The 20,323-nt window shown below is 42.9% G+C and overlaps 1 protein-coding gene across 1 annotated transcript in view; it reads right to left on the bottom strand.

The window, feature by feature from the left end:
- LOC142772319 (uncharacterized) overlaps positions 1–20,323 on the bottom strand; it is a 162,877-nt gene that overhangs the window by 50,200 nt on the left and 92,354 nt on the right. Inside the window, exon 3 of the mRNA XM_075874519.1 lies at positions 9,189–9,237. Within this exon, the coding sequence (XP_075730634.1) occupies positions 9,189–9,237 (49 nt within the window). The remainder of the gene's footprint in view (positions 1–9,188; positions 9,238–20,323) is intronic.

The following is a 20,323-nucleotide window of genomic DNA, read 5'->3' as shown; positions in this document are numbered from 1 at the left end:
ATTTCACCTATAAGACCTAGGATAGCTCATGGTATCTGAACACAAAGCACGACCATTATTTATCTTGCGGACTTTGCTTAACTCTCGTATGCCTTTATCCACAATCATTTTACGTGCTACATAACATCATGGGCGAGCACCTATCCATCTCATACCCTCCCACTTTAACATCTCCAAAATCAAGCCATTCGCAGTTTCGCATCCTGACATTCAGTACTAGGTTCACCAGCATGTCCCCACTTTTTCAGCCACATAGTTTGTAATTTATTCAAATATTACCTGGGTATTGGTGTGTTTAATTATCTTAGTTCCGCAACAGCCAATGTTTTTTGAAATCTCCATTTGTGAACGCTAATCTAACCAGGCTTACCTGAAACAACAATTTTTTACTACCGCATACGCGCACTAACTACTGCAAACACACTAGCATATTTGCTGCTATACATTTTTTTAGAAATCAATACCATTATGCAGTGAGCGATTTGTCTTGCACACCTTTTAAAAAAGACCTTCATCATTTGATTTTTTAATCACCGCTAATCTGTATTTCTATATTAGTATTCTTTTACATTTTGCGCAATTACTGTACGAGTTACCTTTATATTTATTATTCATATAGATTTCAGTTGTCTGTTGTATCAAAAAGAAAGTCCTTTTGGTTCATGATTGTACCGCCGTTTTTTCACAGCCATGCATAAATACTGAACATTGTTCTATTACCGTTTCTTCTGAATTTATATCGCATTTTGCCTAGTCTTTTTTCCTACAATAATTACTTACCACTGTTTAGGTGCCATTTTGCTTGAATTATCAACATGTATATTTCTCACAAGAGGTCCACTATCAGCCTTGCGCTATGAAACCTTCCGTATATACTGACCCCTATGCATTTATACAATTTTCAACAAATAAGCCTTTTATTGAAGAAAAAAACTCTACTGATTTGTTCTCTTTGGAAGACATGTTTAGTTTGTTGAGTTCTGGTTGGGTCACCAGACTAGTGGGTTGTTAGCTCGTAAGGACACGAGACTAGTGTGATCTGTTCTCATTGGGTAACGCTCCTGGTGCATTGTGTTCTCTTCACACAACAGCTTGATGTCACGTGTGGTAAGTCCACCAACGTGTTGCGATGTGATCTTGTACGCCCACTAGTCTGCTGTGTATATTTTCTCGGGTGAGCCAGCATGCTTTGGTGTGCTATTGTAAACAAGGAAAGCCATCACGAGGTGTAACAACTAGCTCTTGTACAACGTGTTGATTTGCCCTGCACGCCATAGTACACCAAGCACGTGGTATAACAACCAGCTCCCAACATTCATTTTCTGAATATAAAAGAACACAAGACAGCCCGACAACTTACGAGAAAAAAGTTAAGATCCCGCGTAACTTGAGAATAGAAGTTTTCCAAAGCATGAGCAGAGGGAAAGTGACCGTGTTGTAAGTTCTTTATTGAACGAGACGTTATGAAATGACGCAAAACGTATGATGATGATATTTGATGTTTTGTGGCGCAAGGGCCATTTCACGGCCAAAGAGCACCAGTTCATCTTACTAAAAATATGGACAATTATTGTGATATGCGGCTGTATTAGGGCCATAAATTCCTCGCGGTAAGGTGGGTAAAAACATACAAGTAATAAAACCATGACCATGCCGTGAAAGGTGTGTGTGGTGTGAATAGATGACAAATGTTGGTTATAATAAAGAACGATAGTGGACATGTATGGCATTAGCACAAGTGCCTCCCTCGTTCATACCCTTGCGTCAAAGGGCCGTGAGGCAAGTGCTTTCTTGTGTCGCCATCGCAGCAAAAACCTCTCTGGAGAGGTCGTGCTACGGAATTTCTGGTTATATGATGTGAAAACTATGAATTTCTTTTAAAAACGCTAACAATGATTTATGACTAAAAAGCGGTTCCCTACCGACGAACATTGCAGGGTGTAAAGGTATATGTTGTTGGTAGGGTAATGGAAAATGTTGTTTTCTTAGTTTCTAACTGTTTACACTGGATTAACATGTGAAGGACTCTTAATGCTTCCCCACATCTGTCACACAATGGTGGATCGGCACCAGACAAAAGATATGTGTGTGTCGTGTATGTGTGTCCTATCCTGAGCCTCGTTAGTATTACCTCTGTATGACACGATCTTGACACTGGCAGCCAATGACCAAGGTGTGGCTTTATATTGTGTAGTTTGTTTTGTGTGTGTTTATCCCACTTGCTCTGCCAGTAGTCCCTGAGGTTTCGTTTGAGAGACGGCTTAAGATCAAGGGCCGGGATTGATATGGGTGTAAGGGCAGTGCTTTTGTGGACGGATGCAGCCAGCTGATCCGCCATCACGTTGCCTTGGATCTCACGGTGCCCTGGCACCCAGCACACTACAACATGTTGTTTGAGTGTGTAGAGTGTGCATAAAATGGAGTAAAGTAAGACAAGGACTGGGTTTGTTTTGTTTTTTATTAGTGTGCAGAGCCGTTACCACACTGAGCAAGACCGTAAAAATTATTGCTTTTTGTATTTGTAATTGCTTGATGCGTTTAACTGCGACAAGTATCCCATAAGCTTCCGCTGTGAAGATACTTGTGCCTGGATGTAGAAGGCCAGCATCCGAAAAGGATAGGCCGACAGTAGCGTAGGACACAGAGGAGTTAGACTTGGAGGCATCAGTAAAGAACTCAGGACGTGTGTATTTGTTTTGAAGTTCCAGGAAGTATGTTCGGATATCAGCAATAGGCGCATGTTTTGTAACTTCTAGAAAAGATACATCGCAGTGTATATATAGTCTGCCACTGCCACGGTGGCAGGTATGCTACAGGAGCCATTAAACTGTGTTCAAGTGACACTCCAGTTTTCTCAGCTAGACCCTACAGGTGAACTGAGAAGGGCTGCCTCATCGAAGGCCTGTTTTGAAATAGAATGGAGCTGGACAAATCATTATAGTGGAATATGAGGGGTGCTTCTTGCCTGTTTTCACCTTAAGGAAATAAACAAAGGACATGTAAGTTTTCTTCAGATGAAGCAACCACTCATTTGACTCAACGTAAAGGCTTTCTACAAGGCTGGTGCGAAAAGCACCCCTAGAAAGGCGGATACCCAAATGGTGCACGGGGTCCAGCATCTTCAAAGCACTTTGAGTCGCAGACTGATAAACCACGGCCCCATAATCTAAGCGGGTGCGAATGAGGCTTCTATACTGGTTCATGAGACATTGCCTGTCACTACCCAACGTAGTACGTGACAACACTTTTAAAACATTCATGGCTTTTAAACATTTTGTTTTTAGATACTTGTGCTGCAGTACGAAGGTCTACTTGTTGTCCAAGATTAGGCCTAAGAATTTGTGCTCCGCATTAACAGACAGACGTTGACCGTTCAGTTCAATGTCGGGTTCTGAGTGCATGCCTCTTTTTCAGGAGAACAAGACACACGTGCTTTTTTGTGGGCTCAGTCGGAATCCGTTTTCCTCTGCCCATTTGGAGTCCTTGTTTAAACCTAACTGAACCTGCCACTCACACATTGCCAGATTGCAAGATCTAAAGCCAAGCTGGACATCATCGATATATGTGCAATAAAACATATTGCGAGGGATGGACAAGCGCAAGGAATTCATTTTGATGATAAAAAGTGTGCAGCTAAGCACACCACCTTGTGACCCGCCTGTTTCCTAGACAAATGTTTGGGAAAGAACCATGCTCACTCGGACACGGAATGTCCGGTTTTGCTGGTAACTTTCGATGATGTGAAACATTCTTCCGCGCACGCCAAGGTGGGACAAGTCTCTTAGAATTCCAAAACGCCATGTTGTATCATAAGCCTTTTCGATATCGAGGAACACAGAGAGAAAATATTGTTTATGGACAAAGGCGTCTTTGATCTGTGCATTGATCCGATCAAGGTGGTCTATGGTGGATTTACTCTCTCGAAACCCGCACTTAAATGGGTCGAGCAAATTGTTTGTTTCAAGGAAATGTACAAGTCGGCAGTTTATCATTTTTTCGAAGACTTTGCACAAGCAGCTTGTAAGTGCAATAGGCCTATAACTCGAAGCTAAAGAAAGGTCCTTGCCCTTTTTTAAAATGGGAATAATATTAGCCACTTTCCAGGAGGTAGGGATAGTGCCAGAAAACCAGATAGCATTGTACAAAGTAAGGTTTTTCGTGTTTCGATTGGTAGGTTTTTTAACATTTCATACACCACACGGTCAGAACCTGGGGCAGAAATTCTGCAGGAGTTTAGAGATGTTCGGAGCTCAGGTAGACTGAAAGCTTGGTAATATACCTCGTATCTAGTGCATTTGTGTTCAAGTTTCTGCTTTTCTGTTCTTGTTCTGTATTTTTGGAACGTGTCAGTATAGTGGGACGAATTGGACACCTGTTCGAAGTGTGCAACGAGGAAGTTTGCCTGATCTTCCAAGGTATCACCCTGAGTGTTTACGAGTGGAAGTGTGTGTACTTGTTTTCCTGCTATCCTACCGACCATGTTCCAGACTTTAGCCTCCTGTGTGTATGAATTGATCCCGGACAAAAACTTCTGCCAGCTTTCTCTTCTGGCCTGCCGACGCGTTCTCCTGCCTTGCGACTTTATTTTCTTGAATTTGTCAAAACTTTCGGCTGTCGGTGAGTTCTGAAGCCACCTCCAAGCTCTGTTTTGCTGTTTGCACACATTTCGGCATTCAGAGATCCACCACGCAAAACGTATGCACAAATGTCGCAGGCACAGACAATTGTTCAACAGTTTCGGATCTTCATGAATTCAGTTGGGCGCACTTGTGCAACAATCCCTACAAGAACATCAATGTTAGCAAGAACAGAAGCGATACGTTGAGATGAAGCACTAGTGCTCACGAGCGAGATAAGCCTGGACACTGTTACATAAATCAACGTCAGCGGATGACACCTAACGACAATTTACGTTAACCTGGCGCGATGAATATATCATAGGAGTACTTGAGAAACGTTTATACAATTGCATAGCCATCGCTGCAACGACTGTGGACGTTTCCCGAACTTTAGGGTGTATTTCAATTGTAGTGCCGAGATCTGACGCAGATTACTGGTAGAATACTTGCCTGCCAAGCAAAAATGATAGGATTACACACCTCCTGGGACCTTTATATTTCGTCCTTCAACAATTTTGGTGAAGGATGCCAATGGTAGCTTTTGAATGCGAAGCATTTCTTGGCAAGCTTTGGCGACTTTGAGCTTATCTGTGTATCTATCAAGCCGCCTACGTGTTTCAGCTGTCTAGGACACTCTGATAATGGTATCAATACCCAAAATGGTATGAAATAACATGACTCTAGGGCAAAAACAATTTATTGGTCGTAGCATGAAAATTATATCTTCTATGTCAAGAATGTCATGATTTACGTCTCATAGTCTTGCTGATCTTGCGGTGGCTTTGTTCACATGACATTGCAAAACTGATAAGGTAAGACATGACTGCATGGCGAAGATAAGCGACTCACCTTAATGCGCTAACCATGACATGCATGTCATGTAAGTCATGAATACACGCCAGGCTCATGGTGTGCTCACTGTCGTTTCGCTAGCTTCACATCTACCAAATCTGGTATGTCGGGACTTGAACGGATGACAAAGGTGTAAGACTGGTGAAAACATGATAATCATGAGATGCGTGTCACGTAAGAACATTACTACATGCCACGCTCATGATGCGCTCACGGCCATTTCGCTGCTTTACATATACCGAATTTGTTATTACGAGACGTGAATGGCTTACGTAGGTAAAGGACAAGTGCAAACACAATAATCATGAGAACCGTGTCGTGCAATACCTTGATTTTATGCTACGCCAATCGAGCGCTCGCGGTAATTTCACCAGCTTTACATATACTAAGTTTGATGTTACGGGACGTGAATAGATGGCAAGTATATATGACTGGTACAAAGATACCTCCCTCTCGTCATGCCATATCGATTGCCGCAGCAGGCGTTGATGATTACAACTGCATTTTACCCTCACCACCGAAGTCACCGCGCAATACCTACCCACGACCAATGTACGAGGACCGTTTTAATTTTCCCCGCTAGCCGTATAACAGCTGCCATTACGACCCGAAATGAGGTGTACCTATACGGCACCTGTACCTGTACCTGTACCTCAGGTTTGACGTTCAATTGAGCAAAGGGCACAGTTGGTATTGAACAGATTGAATTCCTGTGCGACGTTATCGGTGCTAAAGGCATCAGGCCCAGCCCTTTCCTATAAAGGGTATGATAGAAATGCCGCCACCAGCCGATAAGGTCGCAGTCCAACGAATGCTGGCTGTTGTACAATATTTTACCAAGTTCGTGCCGTCGCTCACTGAGAAAACAACACTGCTAAGAAGATTGATAAAGAACGACGCGGTTTTTAATGGTCAAAAAACCACGCGCACAAATAGAAAGAACTATGCGATACTTTGATCAAGCACCCACTGCTAGCAATATTCGATCCCCCCCTTCTAAAAAAAACAACTAAAGTGTCGTGTAACGCGTCGCAAAATAAAATAGGCGCCGCACTTCTGCAATGTCATGGCAGCCATTGGAAACCCGTGGCATATGCGTCAAATGTTTTATAGGATAGCGCAGCAGTGTTCTCAAATAATAAAAGAGGCCATGACCATTCTGTACGGTAGTGAACGATTTGACCACTTCGTATACGGACGCAAAGTAACAGTCGAAACTGATCATTGCCCCTTGATTGCCATCTATAAAAAAGCAATAGGCGATATCCCAGCCAGGCTGCAGCGGTTTTTCCTATGGTTATTGCGTTACGACATTGACCTATGTTTCGTTCCAGGGAAGCAGCTGGTGCTCGCCGACATGTTATCAAGGGCTTCAACCAAAGGCGATGGGGCTGACACCATGAGTGACGACGCAGACGGGCACGGTGTAAGTTTAGTGTCGTCACTTGTCAGTGGCTATGCGTGGAATAGGCTTATAACGGAAACCAGCAAATACCGTATCTAAGATCTGTTCGTGACAGCATTATTGCCGGCCTGCCTATCAAAAGACAGCTCAAGTCATTTTCTGGCGAGCTATCTGAAGTCAAAGGCGTCCTTCTTAAAGGCTGCCAGTTTATAATACCAGCAAAAATGCGAAAGGAAATCTTGTATAGGTTCCACCAAGGACACGTTGGCTTGAATAGGAGCCAATTAAGAGCGCGGCGTTCAGTACTTTTGTCTGGAATGAATTCAGATATTGACAGTTGTTTAGACCTGCGCAGTTTGCAAAAAGTACGCGTACCACCAGCCACAAGAGCCACTTCAAATGCGTCCTGTGCCAGACCAAGCCTGGTATAGGGTTGGTATAGACCTCTTTCACTAGGACAGGAAATCGTACTTCTGCGCCTACGACGCCTAGTCAAACTTCCCCAAAGTAGATATGCCATAGAAACGTCGGAGAGAGCGGCCATTGAATCAATCAGGGCTATCTTTGCCCGATATGGTAACCCTATGAAGGTTTGTACAGACAATAGCCCACAATTTGCAAGCAAAGAATTTACTGCATTTTCACGAGCGTACGAGTTCCTACATGTTACTCCCAGTCCAGGATTCCCGCAGTTCAACTGGCTAGCGGGAAAAGGGGTACAAATAGTGAAGAGGATCTCGAAAAAAGCATTGAAGCTAAACAAGATGTTTGGCTGGGGCTTCTCTCGTACAAGACTACACCGCTGGGAGGCGACGGCCGATTGCCTGCAGAAAGGCTCAAGGGTCGGATTCAGCACTTGACGTTGCCGTGCATCCCAAGGAAGGTCGGAACCCCGGTCTTCAAGTGCCGCCAAATGGAGACCAACAAGCGCCCACTGGCTCCTCTAAGAAAAGAAGATGTCGTACGAGTGAATAACGGGACGTGGACTACAAAAGCAAAGGTCGTAGAGCCGTTGGCTCACACCCGGTCCTACAACACCTTCACAGGAGGAGGTAGGCTACTACGACGTAACAGGCAACACATTTTACCCACTCAAGAAGCCCTTCATAAAGATCCTCCAGAGCTTGTCGAATGCGACGACGCAAGTGCTTCAACTAATGTGACACCAGTGCGAATGCCCACAGCGCCTACTGTGGCCAAAGCTCCAACCTCTACGTCACCTGTTCCTGCTCTGCGGAAGTCGCTTTGGCAGCGTAGACCCCCTCGCCATTTAACTTACAACAGAAACTTTGTCCTAGTGCCATGAAGCAGATGTGCAACCTGTGTTGACGACGGGACTGTCGTACAGATGAACTACTGACGTAATCTACGCAAACTGCACTTTTCTTTTCTTTCCAGTTCCGTGTAGTCTCCTCTCAAACAGCCCCGCCTCGGTGGTCTAGTGGCTAAGGTACTCGGCTGCCTACCCACAGGTCGCGCGTTCAAGTCCCGGCTGTGGCGGTTGCATTTACGATTGAGGCGGAAATGTTGTAGGCCCGTGTGCTCAGATTTGGGTGCACGTTAAAGAACCCCAGGTGGTCGAAATCTCCGGAGCCCTTCACTACGGCGTCTCTCATAATCATATGGTGGATTTGGGACGTTAAACCCCCCATATCGATCATCAAGTCTTCTCTCAAACAGAGGGGAATGTATTGAGTGTGTTATCTGAAGCAAGCCCGCGCGGTGCGAAAACGGTGCTTCTCGCAGGCTGTCACCCTTGCCACTGACATGTATATAAGCGCACTCGATTAAAGGTAGGGGCTCCTTTTCCAGCAACTCGAGGCTGGCGTCTTGCTTTATCGCATCGTGCGATACAGTTATTACGGGTAATAATGTATAGTGGAAATTATATTTTCGTGAAAACACGTACAACGTTGCTGCGGTTCACGCACAATCCGCTCAGCCCTTCGTCGTCGTCATTCTCTGGCTGGTATCTACTCATCCCCTGACACCGTGACATCACGGTGAAGCCCTTCGCTATCATAATTCACTGGTATCTACTCATCCAATGACAAGGCCCCGCCACAGTGCGAGCAATAAAACCTGTTTGCTGATACCTGTAAAAATTCATATAATTCGTGGCGAGGGTATTGATCACCTGATGTTACACCTGAAAAACTGCTACAGAAATGGCTCCTTTAGTAATTTTTTGTTATCAGGTGGAACTTTGCACAATAACTGTTCTGGTTATATATTTCTTTCAAATAAATTCGTTGGTCACTCTTTCACAATAGCACTAAAAATTTGTTTAAGGTTGATTCACATGCACTTACCGTACCAAGAAAATGCAACAGCGTTCCAAACTGTTTCATAATTAATTGTCTATAAAAAGAGAAAAAAATATTTACGCTATAAAGCATACCATGTTACGTGCCCACATTCTTTTCATTAGCAAGCAACTAGTCGTAGATAAGTTATTTTTTACAGCAATTAACAACCCAAAGTGAATCACGCTTCGAGAATTGGCGTAGTACAGGCAGCCGAGTAACTTATATATATATATATATATATATATATATATATATATATATATATATATATATATATATATATATATATATATATATTTATAGAAATAATGTCAACCCTCTATTGAGGGTCATTACAGGAAATGTACGACACACTGTACAGTCGAATACATCTCCCAATGATAAACCAGGTATACATATTACAAATCCGTGAGAGCTCTTCATTTCAAACGAAAAACACACACCCTGATTCGCAATACAACAAATAACATTCGCAAAAATATTTACAATAAACCACATAAATGTAAATCAAGTAAATGCACAAACTCATTAACATCACCCGCATTGATTATGTCACTCGGTAACCCATTCTAATCTTCAATGACATCGGGAAAAAAAGTATGACGGTACGCCTTCGTTCATGCAAAATAAGGGTGCAATACTCGTGTATAGTTTTCCCTCTCACTTCGTTTCCCAGGTACTTCTATGTAGTCATTTCTGTTAATTTTAAACTCACCTTCTAATAATTGAAAAAGAAACTTTAACCTATTTATGCGTCTCCAACAATGTGATCTGGAGCGTCTCCAGATCACATTGTTGTAGCATTTCTGTGACTGAGTCGTTCTGCTTATATCTCGAGCATATAAAGCAAGCTGCAAGCCGCTGTATGCGTTGAAGTTTATTTACAAGCACGTTTTGGTGGGGACTCCAGACAATACTGGCATATTCCAGTATCCGCTGTATGAAAGTCTTAAAAGCAAGAAGTTTTACGTCCATACTAGCACCCTGCAGTTTTTTCTTGATATGTACAATTTTTGTGAGGCCCTAGAGCAAACATAATCGATATGTGTGTGCCACTTAGGTTATGCGTTATTGTGAGACATAGATACTTAAACGCATTAACTGTCAACAAGGTGTTATTCCTGATACAGTATTCAAATAGAATTATCGTTTTTTTCCCTAGAATTGTGGGTGACGGTAGATTTCAAATAGTTGATGTTCATTCCCGAAGCTTCACACCATGAGTGTAATTCCTTTAGACATTCGGCAACGTTCAATTGGTCCTTCCTACGAGTCACTCGCGCGTAAATTAAACAATAATCAGCAAACAGTTTAAGATTAACATGTGGTTTGCGATATCTGCGATATCATTGACATATATAAGATACAATAAGGGCCCAAGAACCGAGCTTTGTGGAGCCCCAAAAAACCCTTCTTGTGAGCTAGACATAGAGTTATCAATCTTCACGAATTGCTACCTGTCATTTAGGTAGGCTTTAATCCAATTAAGTAAAAGTTGACTTAGTCCAGCGTAGTGAAGCTTATACAGTAATCTGTCATGAGGTACCTTATCGCAGGCCTTAGCGAAATCTATGCAGATGACATGAATTTGTTCATTCATATCTAAAGCTGTGGCAAAGTCATGAATAGTTTTGATAAGCTGTGTTGTAGTCGAAACTTTACTCCTAAAGCCATGCTGATAAGGATAAAAGTAATTTTTATTTTCCAGGAATGTGATGACATGCTTGACAATGACATGTTCCAATATCTTGTAGCAGATAGATGTGAGCGATACGGGACGGTAATTATTGGCGGACAACCGATCATTACTGAATTTGAAAAGACAACTGAATTTGAAAGCAGTGAATCAGGTTGTAAGCCATGCGGGAAACCACGTTGCCAAGTCCACAAAAACATGACCACCACTAGTGTTACCAAGGCTTTGTCCCCAGGCTTCGAATTCAAAATTAAGGACGCGCTGATTTGTGGCAGCCAGATTGTGGTATATATGCTGGATTGCGAGGTCTGTGACCAGCTGTATATTGGTCAGACTGGTACGGCGTTCAGACTACGTTTATATAACCGCAAAGCCCATGAACATACACTACTAAATCTCCCTTTTTCTAAGCACCTGAATTTGCCAGAACACTGATTCGATAATATACGATTCACCCTCCTAGAGTCAGGCTTCCGCGGGACTCGTGAATGGGAACAAAGGGAGTCATACTTCATCCACAACACTAACACAAGGCATCAATGAAAGCATCGGCAACCTATCCTTCCTTAAGACTTGCAGATGTAAGATTGGACATGAATTGAGTCTGGCATAATCAATATAATAATGCTCGACATGCTCAGAGGATGTGCCCTATAGTTATCCGGAAGATTGGGCCAACCGAACATTTTTTCATGTTCTGTTCGCATTAGCATTTCTTTGTTTGACGACTGTTTTCATTTACTTTTTGTTATTAATTCACTTAAATTTTATTATTGCTACTATTTTCTTTTTGTATTGCTGTTTTGTTGATTCGCGTTTCCCTGAGTTTCTAGAGTTGTGCACATATCACTCGCACAATATCAACGGTTGCATTATCTCTGTTAATATTTGTTTCATTTTCACATTTCTTTCTCTTTTCGACCATTCAGTTTACTTAGTTTCCCTTATTATTTGGAAGTAGGAGAACGCAACCAGTGCCAGCCGGTTTCAATTACAAGTGCTTCATGGTGTGGTTCAAAAGGGCTGAATATACGCACGCTGTCATATTAACATGTGCTTTTTGGCTCAGCTTTAGCCTGTACTTTTCAAACGGCCTTGTGTGTTTGCACCAGTTTTGTCCTGAAATCTACCGCCCCTCGCCACACACATAAGGAACATGTCACTGTGGTCTCAGAGCCCCACAGCGGTGGTCTAGTGGCTAAGGTACTGGGCTGCTGACCCGCAGGTCGCGGGATCGAATCCCGGCTGCGGCGGCTGCAATTCCGATGGGGACGGAAATGTTGTAGGCCCGTGTTCTCAGATTTGGGTGCACGTTAAAGAACCCCAGTTCGTCAAAATTTCCGGACCTCTTCACTGCAGCGTTTCTCATAACCATATGGTGGTTTTGGGACGTTCAAACCCACATATCAATCAATCAAATCAGTGTGGTCTCAGCGGAAGACCTGTTTCTACTTTTTTTCCTAAATTACAATAGAAGGGGCCGAATCGGGTACTCTCCGGAGTCACCCCTTTCGCTACAAGTAATGGCTTGCCACGGAAGTTCACCATCAGTGTCCCTTAATGACCGTTGGCGGTGCGTCGCGCAAGCCGCCCTGCTCCCTCCTTCTTTTATCTTTTTTCTTTTCTTTATTTTTTTGGTACTCATTTGAATTTTTAGTTGGTTTATTTGGCTTCTGCTGCAACTATAATTTATGGTTGGCCCGAACATACGACACGTGCCTCACTCTTAACGGGACCTCTCTCACCCTTCTCTTTTTTGCTAGCTCGAGTCAATGAAACTTGAACACTTTGGCACAGCATACCTCACCACTGTAAAACATTACTAATTTGTCGCTCTCTCCCGTTTTTTTCTTGCACACCCATGTCGATGCGGCCTGTTCGCATAGCGTCGCACTTACGAACCCTGACGAAGAGCGGTCCACCGGTCACAACTGTTGGAAATAAAATTAAGACAACCGCTAAGTTGTGTCTCTTCTCTTTTCAAGTACGTTTGGCCCATCGGGAAAAACTTATTCAATATATATATATATATATATATATATATATATATATATAGATATAATATTGAGATATAATGAGATATAACAGACAATATTGCCAAGGAATGTATAGGGGAAGTTATAAGAACTAATGTAATATAAGTAAGAAGAAAGAAAAGTGAGTGGAAAAATAACTTGCCGTGAGCAGGTATATATATATATATATATATATATATATATATATATATATATATGTGTGTGTGTGTGTGTGTGTGTGTGTGTGCGTGTTTGTGCTATTAACAAATGAGCACACATACGTGACAGTAGCATACTTTTACGCGTAGCATTGCAGACGCTGCCCGGCCTTTGTCAGTGAGCACACACACACGTATATATATATACATATATATATATATATATATATATATAATTATATATATAAATATATATATAAATAATTATATATATATATATATATATATATCGTCAGTGTGACGAAGGCTAGCCACCAGCCGAAACGTATGTGATGAATAAAAGTGTTTCCTCGTAAGTCGTGCTTTCTCGCTTTCGTTTTTACTACGGAGCTATTGCGCTTCCTTCCTCGCTAGGTCTATATATATATATATATATATATATGTATATATATATATATATATATATATATATATATATATATATATATATATATATATATATATATATATATATGTATGTATATATATATATATATATATATATGTCAGTGGGAGTAATAATGCAATGGGCCAGGTAGTCTTCGTGAAGGTATGATATATGGCACAACGGGAGCGTTGTCAACAAGGATAAATATATTTATTTCCCAACAGTTTCGGGAGGGGTCCTCCCTTCATCAGGGGATGAGTTATACTGACACGAACTTCCAAACTTCTTTGCTGCCGCGTCCGTCTCGCCTTGAAAGATGTTTGCGAGAGTGAGAGGGAACTAAAAAAGGGGAAAAAACAAAAAGGGGAGAAAAAAGACGAAAAAAAAGAAAGAAAAGAAAAAAAGTAAAAAAGAGGAAGAACCACTGTCAACACTGAGAACGAAACCAACTGTCCGTGTACGTCCACATATGGTTCATATCATGTGCTGTTCAGTTCTCGACGTGTGTCGGGCCACCCAAGATTGTCGCCGCGGTGCCGGGAGGGTCCGTGACGGCGTGCGTAAAGAAAGGGTTTCCCCGTAATGGGGCGGTCGGCGTGCGGCGTGCGTAAGGAAGGGTTTCCCGTTAATGGGTCGGTCGCCTATTTACCATCAATCTTCGTCCGTTTCCCTTCAATGGTCATCAAGTGGTAGGCGAACGTAAACACTTTGTATGTGACCTCAAAAGTCCTTGAGGTCAAATTGACCTCAAGAGCCGTTAATTTGGTAGAAGCGGCACTACCACAAACAATCTCACCTCGTCGCGTATTTTTCAGTGTTTCTCAAATTTATCGGACAATTTTTTTTGCCGCAGAGTTGCCACCCTATCCAGTCGGTAAAGCATTACAGAGACATTTATTGGAACGTGCAGCTCGGTAAATTGCGGCTCGGCTGGCAGGCGTATTGATTTTCAGCCTTGGATTACGGCAATGTGTTTTCTGTGTGATATTGGCACCACCACACAATTCGCCGTTTCAACTGAACGCTTGCACACCAAGCAGCCTCGCCTGGAAACAGCACTAACAGCGCCGACTATGACGAGATATATGTTACCACGTTGCGCGCGTTGAAAAGCAGCGGCGATAAATCCAATATTGTCGCCGTTCCACATGTGTGTGCACAAAAAAAAAACAATTAGGTGCTTTCTAAAAGCAATAGTGGGCGTCTTAATTCGTGGTCTCACTGTGGAAATATGGAAACCTATCGTTCTCTCACAGGGAAAAGAAGCAGACGACACGCAACGCAAAACTGGCCCCGTATCTGTATGTTTCATTGCAATGGTAGCCTAAAGACGATATTCTTGCATGTGCACCCTATTGAAAATCCTGGGTTGGCGGTTGCTGGAATTATTGGTGGACATGGTGCAGAGAATAATGAATATGGTGGAAATAATATTGGCTATGGTGGAAACTGTAGTGGACATAATGGCCGATGATGGTGAGAGTGGCAAAAATGATGGTAGATAGTTATAGTGGTGGCGAGCTAATAAATGATGGTCACGTTGTAAAATGGCGGCTGATGACGGCTAGAGCTGGAAAAATGGTGGCAGATATTGGTGGTGGTGGTGAGCCAATGGTGGGGACGGTGCAAAAATGCTGGCTGATGGAGGTGAGGCAAAATGTCCTTTATGGAAGGCTCTGTGAGCAAGGGGGATGACGGTGGCGTGATAGAAGCTTCGTGGAAAATGGTGGCATAATGAAAAAGCACATGACAGTATGTCATTTCACTCATTTGTCGTGTTTATTTCTTAAATGCGTAGAGATGTATGTTTACGGTGAAAGAAAAAGAAACGCTGCTCATTACGCTTTCTAGCACGTTTACTTTCTAATTCATGTGGTGTCAACATCTCTTCAACTTTTTCTGGAGCGTAGAATATGCGGCCGTGAATATGTGTACAATTCGCGCACGTATTTACATCAGTTTGACATATGCGATGTGTTTTTTTTGTTGTAATGATCAGAAGAGTCGAGTTGTCAGTGTTCACAGTTACAATAAATGTTTTACACTGACGCGCAGTTGCCGAGAAATATATGAGCTCCAGTTCGCGATTGCCCCCTTGCACTGTTAGAGCAGAACACAGTGGTCATTTGACGTCGCCACACTATAAACGCAACTCTGGCAATTCTTGCATGATATATTGCTTGAGCCATAGTTTTAAGTCAACAAAGTACGTGCGAATAGGCATAAACTTTCACTTTCGACATGCATCAAGACGAGCCCCAGAGAATTTGACTTTCACTCTTCTCTTCTACCACCATAATTCTCACCAAAGTTCTATTCTACTGACCAAACTCCTACAAGTGTTATCAGCGCTTCTGGGTTTCAGAATACACAATTTTGACGAATAAAAATGACAATACAGCACAGCTGCGGCATCAATTAACCTAAATGAAGCCTTTTTTATTGCGTATGGTGTCCGCGCAAGAAGCGACAAACATCAATGCGACGCGCTTGCAGCACTTACACTAAATGTACACCTCCCCTCACCGACAGCCACCGCTCGCACTCGGCGGCACTTCACTGGCTCTTATGCGAGAACACAGACTCATCAATTCGTATGCATACAGAACCAATATGACAGCATAATATTTCTGGCTCACTGCATTCTTTTTGGCCACGCCATTTTGTAGTCGTTCCTGACGACAGAGCAACAGTGGTGCGCTGGCACGCCTGCGCTGTGCATTGCGCAAGAAACATCATGATCAATTGTTTGGGCGTACTTTTCGAATGAGTTTAGAAGCGTCATAAAGTCTGAACAAATATCGCATTTCGAAGGAGCAAGAAACGGACATTAAACTTGGCATTAACCACTACTATACTCTACCTGCTCCTCACTTCACTGAGTAGTTTTTTTTTCTTGCAAATTATAACAAAAACATAAATCTGATGCCATTTTCGCAGTGGCAGTCACTACAGGCAGCAGTTGTTCGTGTTTATTAAATGTAGAAATTTTATTATCACGTGCAGATCCCAGTGATCTCCAGTAAACGACAAAAAAAAACTGAAGTTAAACAGTAAGTTTGTGAGTTAACTACTTCTTCAACACCAAAGTTGCTACCTGTCGGCGTGGCGCAGTGGTTAGTGGGCTCTGTTGAGAATCTGAAGTTGGCAGGTTCTGTTCTGTGCTGTAGCACCACTTTTTACGGGTGCTTTCTATATAGCTTTTTATGCAATTATTTTATTATTTTTTCCGTAGCAGCTCGTCACAGTGGTTCTGACGCTGCTTCGCGCTCCAGCATTGCCAGCTCGAGCGCGCCATCCACCATCTGCTCCACCATACGCCACCATACAACATCTGCCGCCAACATTTCCAGCACAATAATCTAACAATATGGCAGATGGTGGAATCTACCCTTCCTATTGTGGGCGTTTTTTTTTTCAATAGAGGAGAAAGCGACCCAAGCGTTTATTTGATGTTCTGCACGAGAAAACTGGTGAATTGTATTCTGGACGTGCTGCGCTAGAGAGCCTCAATCCATGCAGCGAAGACAAACGAGTCCGTCGAGGCACGTCAGGCAAGAGCGCTATCTTGCAGTTATCTTCGAAAACGAAGGAAGGCGTGCGTGCCCACGGAGAGAGATGCGCGCCTGACGAAATGTAGAATGCACAGCGACGGCCAGCTGCCACCACCATATCGTCTTAGCAAAATGTTGGAAACACTTCCCTTTTTGAGCATCGTGTTGTATTGTCAGCACAGCTTGATAAACGCTATGGTCCTTCAAATTACCGATGTATGCCTTTTCTAGTATAAAAGCACACATACAAAATAATAACCTGTTGTTATGGTGCCTCAGATATGCGCAGTAATCGCTTCCTAATTGACAATCGCGCAAGTATGAATACTGAAACTTGATCACTATTGGTGAGCGCTGCCGTTGAGGTTTGCCGTTTAAAGTATCAGTTCGTGCCGTTTGGGGTATCGTTAGGGCAGACAAACAGACAGGTATACAGACAGACCAAGATTTTTGCATGGAAGTGCTAAAAAAAACAAAAGACCAACGTTTTTAAGAAAAAGCTCACGGAGCGGGTGAGCTCCGTGAGCTTTTTCTGAAACCTTCCTACGCACACCCTTTTTCTGAAACCCTTCCTACGCAAGAAACTGTGAAGCTCACGGAGCTTCACAGTTTCTTGCGTAGGAAGGGTTTTAGATCTGTTGCAAAGACAGTAGCGGTAGGATTAATAGCGCGCAATGTCATGACGTGGCCACTTGGTCAGCTAACACAATGCCCTCGATGCTTCTATGACCAGGTGCCCAGCAATTAGTAACATGCTGGTTGGACATATACGCTGTACACAGTACGGAATGCAGCTCAAATATTACCGGATTTCTGAATCTGAAAAGGTATCTTATGAATTCACGAAGCTTAACGGGTCTGTGAATATAATTGATTTTTGTATGTTTGATTTCCGTATATGCTTCACAGGCGACAATAGTGCAAAGCTTTCAGCCGTAATTATACTTGTTTCCGGGTGAAGTACAACGGATTCCGAGAATGATGGTCCAACGGCTGCATAAGCCACCCCTGCATGCGACTTCGAAGCGTCGGTATAAAACTCTGCGCATGAGTAGTTGGACTGGAGTTGTCGGAAATGCATTTCAATATGTGCTTCTGGTGCGTGTTTGGTGATCTCGGCAAATGAGGTGTCACATTGCATAAGCTGCCACTGGCACGGCGGTAAATGTTTTGCTGTGGGCATAGGAGAAAGTTCTAGCAGCGGAACACCCATTTCCACACTTAGGTTTCTCACACGCAAAGAGAACGGCTTTCTCGCTGCGGGTCAATTATGGAAGAGGGTGGCAGCGGTGATATCGTTTATAGGTGAATAAGAAGGATGCATTACGTTTGCGTGTACCTTTATAAATTAAGTGAAAGTGCTATAGGATCGCTGCAGGTGAAGTCACCTCTTATTTGACTCTACATAGAGATTCTGGATCGGACTTGTCCTGAAAGCACCGGTCGCAAGTCGGATGCCCAGATGGTGAACGGGGTCTAGGATTTTCAAAGCACTTGGCGTTGTGGAATGATAAATTTTAGAGGCATAATCAAGGCGCGACCAGTCAAAGCTTTTGTACAAATTCAAGAGACACTTCCGATCACTACCCCATGTTGTACGTGATAGGAGCTTTAGGAGGTTCATCGCTTTCAGACATTTCATTTTTACAAATTTATTATGGGGAATAAACGTGAGCTTAGAATCTAAAGTGGTTTCCTGGAATTTAGGCTCACTGCTCACAGAGAGTTGGTCTCCCTTGATTGCAGCATTTGGCAATGGCATTACCCCTCGTTTGTTGGAGAAGAGTACGCAAGCACTTTTCTGAGTGTTTATTTTAAAACATTCTCATGCCCCCATTTATAGAATTTATTCTTTCCAAGCTGCACTAGTCGCTTGCGGATAGACATATTGCATGATTTGAAACTCATCTGCACATCATCGACATACACGAAACAAAACATCGCGCTTAGAATTACTGACTGCAGGGAGTTAATTTTTACAAAAAAATGTACAGCTAAGCATGCCCCTTTGCGGAACACCAGTCTATGGGTAAATGCTCTAGAGAGAGCATTTTTCATTCTTACGCGAAAGGTTCAATTAGACAGATAGCTTTCAATTGTGTTTACCATGTTCCCAATTATGCCCATGGCGACAAGATCGCGTTGAATCCCGCATCGCCATGTGGTATCGTACGCTTTCTATAAGTCTAGAAATACCGGAAGTACAAACTGCTTATGAATAAATGCATCCACTATATATGTCTCTATGCGAACAAGGTGGTCTATTGTCGACCTCCCCTCTCTGAATACACACTGAAAGGGGTATAGTATACTGTTACTTTCTAGGAAGTGGATTAAGCGCCGGTTGAACATTTTTTCATGTAGTTTGCATAGGCAGTTTGTTAACGCTATTGGCCTGTAGCTGGTGGCCTAGAACGGGTCTTTGCCTTGTTTAAGCACCGGGATGACTATCGCTTCCTTCTATGACAATGGATTATATCCAGCTTCCCACATGATATTGAAGAGGGTTAGGAGTGTTTTTAGTGCTTCGGGATGAATGTACTTGATCATTTCGTACAGTATACGATCGCCACCTGGCGCCGAGTTGTTGCAGTACGCAAGAGATGCATTAAGTTCAGCAAATGAAAATGGGCAGTTGTAAGTCTCCCTGGACGGACGTTTACATTTAAGGCGTTGCCACTCTTCGCGTTCTTTGAATCTTAGGAACGTTTCTGTATAGTGTGATGCACTTGAGACATATTCAAAGTGTTACCTAGGCAGTCTGCCTGTTTCTCCAGGATCTCCGCTCGACTACTTACCAAGGGTAGGGGGTGTGACTCCCAACCCATTAACTCGTGTACCCTATTCCAAACCTTTGTTTTGTCGGTGTAAAAATTTATACCGGATATGTACCTACTCCGACTTTCTTTCTTTGCAAGACGACGCGTTCTTCTGGCTTGCGACTTAACTTGTTTGAAATTGACGAGGTTTTCAGTCGTTGGGTAATTTAGAAGTAGTCTCCAAGCTTTATTTTGTCTATTGCGCGTTTTCCGACAATCGTCGTTCCACCATTAGATGCGACGCTTATTAGTCATTGCGTTGGTTTGCTTAATACATTTCACTGCAGTATCATAATAAAACCTGTTAGGTATGCTACAGCATCACCTATATTAAAATCAGCAATGTCATCTCCATCTAAAATTGTAGTTTCTCGGAACAGTTCCCAGTTGGCTGACTTGGTGTTCCAACGAGGCAAGTCAGGCGAGCATGTATCTTCTTTTGTTAACTTCAACATAATCGGGAAGTGGT

Source organism: Rhipicephalus microplus, chromosome 9, assembly GCF_043290135.1.
Source record: "Rhipicephalus microplus isolate Deutch F79 chromosome 9, USDA_Rmic, whole genome shotgun sequence".
Taxonomy (NCBI): domain Eukaryota; kingdom Metazoa; phylum Arthropoda; class Arachnida; order Ixodida; family Ixodidae; genus Rhipicephalus; species Rhipicephalus microplus.
This window is presented reverse-complemented; position numbering and strand designations above follow the sequence as displayed.